The sequence below is a fragment of the Halyomorpha halys genome, unplaced genomic scaffold (assembly GCF_000696795.3).
Source record: "Halyomorpha halys isolate HHAL.00 unplaced genomic scaffold, Hhal_1.1 Scaffold33.1, whole genome shotgun sequence".
Taxonomy (NCBI): domain Eukaryota; kingdom Metazoa; phylum Arthropoda; class Insecta; order Hemiptera; family Pentatomidae; genus Halyomorpha; species Halyomorpha halys.
Window position 1 is genome coordinate 412,891 of NW_027109698.1, and position 4,749 is coordinate 417,639.

At 28.4% G+C, this 4,749-nt stretch overlaps 1 protein-coding gene across 1 annotated transcript in view; it reads right to left on the reverse strand.

Annotated features, from left to right (window-relative positions):
• Nup160 (nuclear pore complex protein Nup160) overlaps positions 1-4,749 on the reverse strand; it is a 29,853-nt gene that overhangs the window by 13,154 nt on the left and 11,950 nt on the right. Inside the window, exons 9-12 of the mRNA XM_014428509.2 lie at positions 4,427-4,531; positions 2,675-2,811; positions 2,380-2,564; positions 2,146-2,303 (exon numbers count right to left, since the gene is read on the reverse strand). Of these exons, the coding sequence (XP_014283995.1) occupies positions 2,146-2,303; positions 2,380-2,564; positions 2,675-2,811; positions 4,427-4,531 (585 nt within the window). The remainder of the gene's footprint in view (positions 1-2,145; positions 2,304-2,379; positions 2,565-2,674; positions 2,812-4,426; positions 4,532-4,749) is intronic.

The following is a 4,749-nucleotide window of genomic DNA, read 5'->3' on the forward strand; positions in this document are numbered from 1 at the left end:
ATAAAATAATGGGATACAATGTGTGTAAGTAATTAAGAAACAAAATATACCAAATGAGCGGGGATACAGAAAAGTGTAAAATATAATAGAAAATTAATAATAAAGTAATTAATATAAGTACACTTAAGGAGATAACAGATGAATTTAAATTAAAAGATAGATAGAATAGATAGATATAATTAAAATTTATAATTGTTATAACCACTCCAAGAAACCCCAAAATACAAATTTTTATAGTAACAGAAAAATAAAAATTTTTGTTCATAATTTATAAAAATATAAAAGATATCCGTTCAAACATTGATAAAGCACCTGAAATGTAATAAATTATACCATTTATCTATTTATATTATAATTTTAATTTAAATAAATAAAAAACATGTATTTATTAGCCTATATGTATTTTATTATAGTTCTTGTTTATTTTACTTTTTAATTGTCACAAACAGTTTTTGTCAAATTTTCCTCAAAAATATACTTGTGCATTGTGTCAAAGGTCATCAGAGAGAGGAATATGGTTTGTATGTTATATCTATTTAAAACTCCAATACACAGAATTGCTAAGAACAATACCATAAAAGTGCTGTTGATTATCAGCCAAAATTTCATCATTTTCAAATTTTTTTTCTTAATTCATAAGATTTTGCATTAGTCTACACCCTCTCCAAAGTGATCTATAAGGTTTAAAATTTGTATATGAACTGAGTTGGTGTCAAAGAAGATTTAAATGTAAAATAGATTTGAAAATTTATTGATTTAATACAATTAAATCACTTATCTGTTTTCTAAACCAAATTAAGGGGAACATATTATCTTAGTGATGGAGCTCTGCTATTCCTCCTGTATATTTTCAGACTATTTTTCTGTCAGAACTTCTGAAAACTATAATTGGAATTGTGCTTATATCCCTTTTACTACTAAAATGCATATTAAGGTGTGGAGTATCTCAATGAACCAATGTGAAATATACTTTTATTGGATCTTTGCAACTGTGACCACCAGCTAAAAATCTTAGAGCAATCTCTAGTTTTGAATTTAAAGGAACTGTCTTTCCCTTAAGAGTCACTGATTCTAATATATGTACAATAAAAGTAAAAAGTTTGTTATTTAAAGCAAAATTAGCTAATAATGACCCCAAAACTGACAACTGGCTGCCATTAGCGCATTTTTAATAGAAGCCAATATTGTCCTGGATAGGCCTACTTTACATTTTATGCCCTACGGCTGCCATTATTATGGCTATTTTACTTTTTTAATAACAATTTTTAACTGGAATTTTTAAATGGATGCTTTACTTAACCATATAAAATTTTCTAGGCTATCTTCTATAAGCTTCATGTTTAAATGTAGGATAGATTTTATCTAAGATAGTATGATTAATGTTACACGAATATCATATAAGTTAGATATATGGGTTATTTTCATGTATATGTTGGGGACACTTGATATTAAATTACACTCTTTGTCAAATTAATGAGATTAATAATTAAAACATTGACACAGAGCAGGTATTGATATTTGCCTTTGATGGATAGGCAACCTATCCCCATTTTAATGGGATGTGATCGAACAGAAAATCTGAGTTGGAAGGATTTTTTTAATTATACTCTTATTATGTAATAAACTTTATGATCTTTTAATTCTTTTCACAATTCAGTATTAGTAATAAACGCTAAAAATGAGCTGAACTTTTTTTTTTTTTTTTTAATTGAAATTAAATAACTTAAACATTGATCGTTATTAGATATGTAGTAACACCCATCATTTGTCGATTTTTTATCAGCTGCAACAGTTGTTATGAAATTCAACTAAAAGGTATCTCAATCTGCAGATGCTTTAGAACACTATTTCCTTATGAACTTCATTTAAGTGATCAAAAAAGTTGTATGATTGAGCAGAGTCCAGTATTCTCTCTGCTACTTAATGTTACTATAATAATTGTAACATAACATTACTCCAACCTAGTATTAAACTATGATATTAAGCATTGAGAAACATAAATTTATTTTATTTTGGATAGAAGCTTTTTTATTAGAAATAAATTCTAATCAAAATATTATAACTAACTTTTTTATTTCATTATGAATGTTAAATCGAGGCCATAAAAAAAAAAAATAATAATAATAACAATAATAAATAGCTTACATCATCAAGTTGTTTAGAAGGAGGAATGAGATCAGCAGCTTCTTGAAGTATAGAAAGTTCATCAATTGATTCTCCAGTATGAAGGCTCAATTCTAGCTTCTCAATGCCAGGTTCTAAATCAATATTCCTCAGTCTTTCTACTAACCAGCCATACCCCACTGACAAAAATAAAATCAACATATAGAAAAAAAAATTATATGTACTATGTACAAATCTATTAGAAGAAAAATAAACCTTGTGGAAATTGTGAGGACTTTACAGCAGTTGTCATAAAAAGTTCTAATGGTTCAATATCAATGACAATTGAAAAACCACATTCTTGAATTAAAACTAAGTAATCTCCAAGCCAAACCATTCCAAGTGGAAGCATACTTGAAATAATATACTGACTGCAACATGAATACAAGCGATTCCAACATCTGTAAAAAAAGATAAAGAAACTCTATAGCTAAATTACATGTAACAATAATTGATAAGATGATTGCCATCACAAGATAAATAAGGAAAATAATTACAATATGATGTATACCTAAAAGCTATATCTAAGAATTCATCATCATCCAATTCTTGCTCACCAATTTCTGAATAAATTTCAGTTTCCACGATAGCACAAATTTGTTCGGCAACATCGATGTTCGGTTTAATAACAGCAGTTATTTTATATAGCTTGAAAAACAAAGAAAAAAAATTAGTTTTTCATAATCAATATTAGAAATATAATTAGGAAACAATATAGATCAAAGCTCCTTCGAGAGAACAAAACTTATTGTTTTATTTAATACTAACTTAATAATCCCTTCCTACATACTAAATTAATAATCCCTTCCTACATACTTTCTCTTTAAAATAACCATACAAGCAATTAAAACAAAATCCATAATCAGAGAAAATGAACAGACTTAAAAATGTGCCAAAACTACTAAAACTCATATTGCCAAAAGGCAAGCAAGGGACTTATCATTATAACCATCTAATGATAATCATACACTTGACAATTGTCGGCCAACTTATAGATTACACAAAGCAACTATAATCACACTATGGAGCAACATTTGTAGCAATGAAAATCACCAACTGTCTAGTCTGACCATACAGGCTAAGGAAATTATCTACTGGCAATAACTTTACAATAATAATAAGACAAGCTGTTTCTTGAAATTGAAACGTCAATATTACACTTAAATAGATCATGGCCTACCTTCTATGCCATAACCCCTGATGAAGACCTGAAACTCAGGTCGAAACGTCAGCATAAAATAAATAAATATGGTTTTGTTTATTTATGTTGTTCTTTGCTGACCGCACCTCCCAAACTTCTCCAATCATTAAATAGATCATATTTTTTTTTTTTTTTTTTTTACCACTGCTGTTTTCAAAGGGCACATAAATTAAAAATCAATTCATAAAGAAATTTTAAATTAATTTTTATTTGGTTAATGAAGTTTTGGTAGTTTGTGAAATAAATCATGTTTTATCAGTTCAACATTATGACTAGTTATTTGTAATTTCATAACTATTAACCAAAATTGTAAATATATCTGCAGAATCACTTCCCAACAGAATAACTGATGTAAAAGTCAACCGATAATTCCCATCTGGACACACCAATCTCTTGATCAGTTACCGGCTAACCCAAAGGCCTCCCTCATTATTAAGGATATTATTACTTGTTCAATCATCTTCTGTCTTCAAGTCTAAAACTAATAACAAGAGAGAAAAAACAAAGGGATAAACGAGAAAATAATCAGTAGTTCTTCTTTTTTTATATTTTTCATATATTGGAAGGAAAAAAGTTTAAGGTCCAGACAAAATTCTATTGGACATTATTCAACTTTATCTTCCGGCTGTCCTTTCTTTCCTTCAAACATTCAATTATTGACTTTTATTATGGGATGTGCAGGTTGACAGGATGATCCCTGTTCATTTCTTGATGAACCCACAAAAGGAAAACTTAACATTTCCACTTTGGTTAGAATAGGATGGTAACTAATACGATAACACCCTCTCCTAGCCTTGTATGTTGGAAACGACCAGAAAGGAGGTAAACAAAAAAAAAAATCAATCTACTGCATTCATGTAACAATATCCAATTTTGTTAGCAACAATTATTTATAGCTAATGTAATTAAATTTATTTAGACTTGATTTATTATTAACAAGTATCTATTAGTAAACAGAATCAAATCAATCCAAATCAGTCTCTGTGATTCAATCATTCTAAACTGCCAATATGACCCACAAGAAAGGTTCTTTTGTACTTTATTTACCACAATAGCACTTACTGAAATTGCTTTAGCTATGTCCAAAGAGGTGAAGAAACCTGAAGAAAATATAGCATCTAAGTAATGAGAAGCTGGATCTCTAGGAATGTAATCTGACACTGGTACCTATTCAAAAAGAAAAAAAAATCCTTATACTCATAAAAAACCAAGTTACATCTTTTATTTTTATATAGGGAGATGGTCAGGGTTGCAGTCAATAGTGAAACAAAAATAGTTTACAACTATTTATTTTCCAACGTTTCGCCCCACTTTGCAGGGCTTCATCAGGGCTAAAAAGATACAAAATGAAACTATGTTAAGATAAAATGATATAAATAAAAATA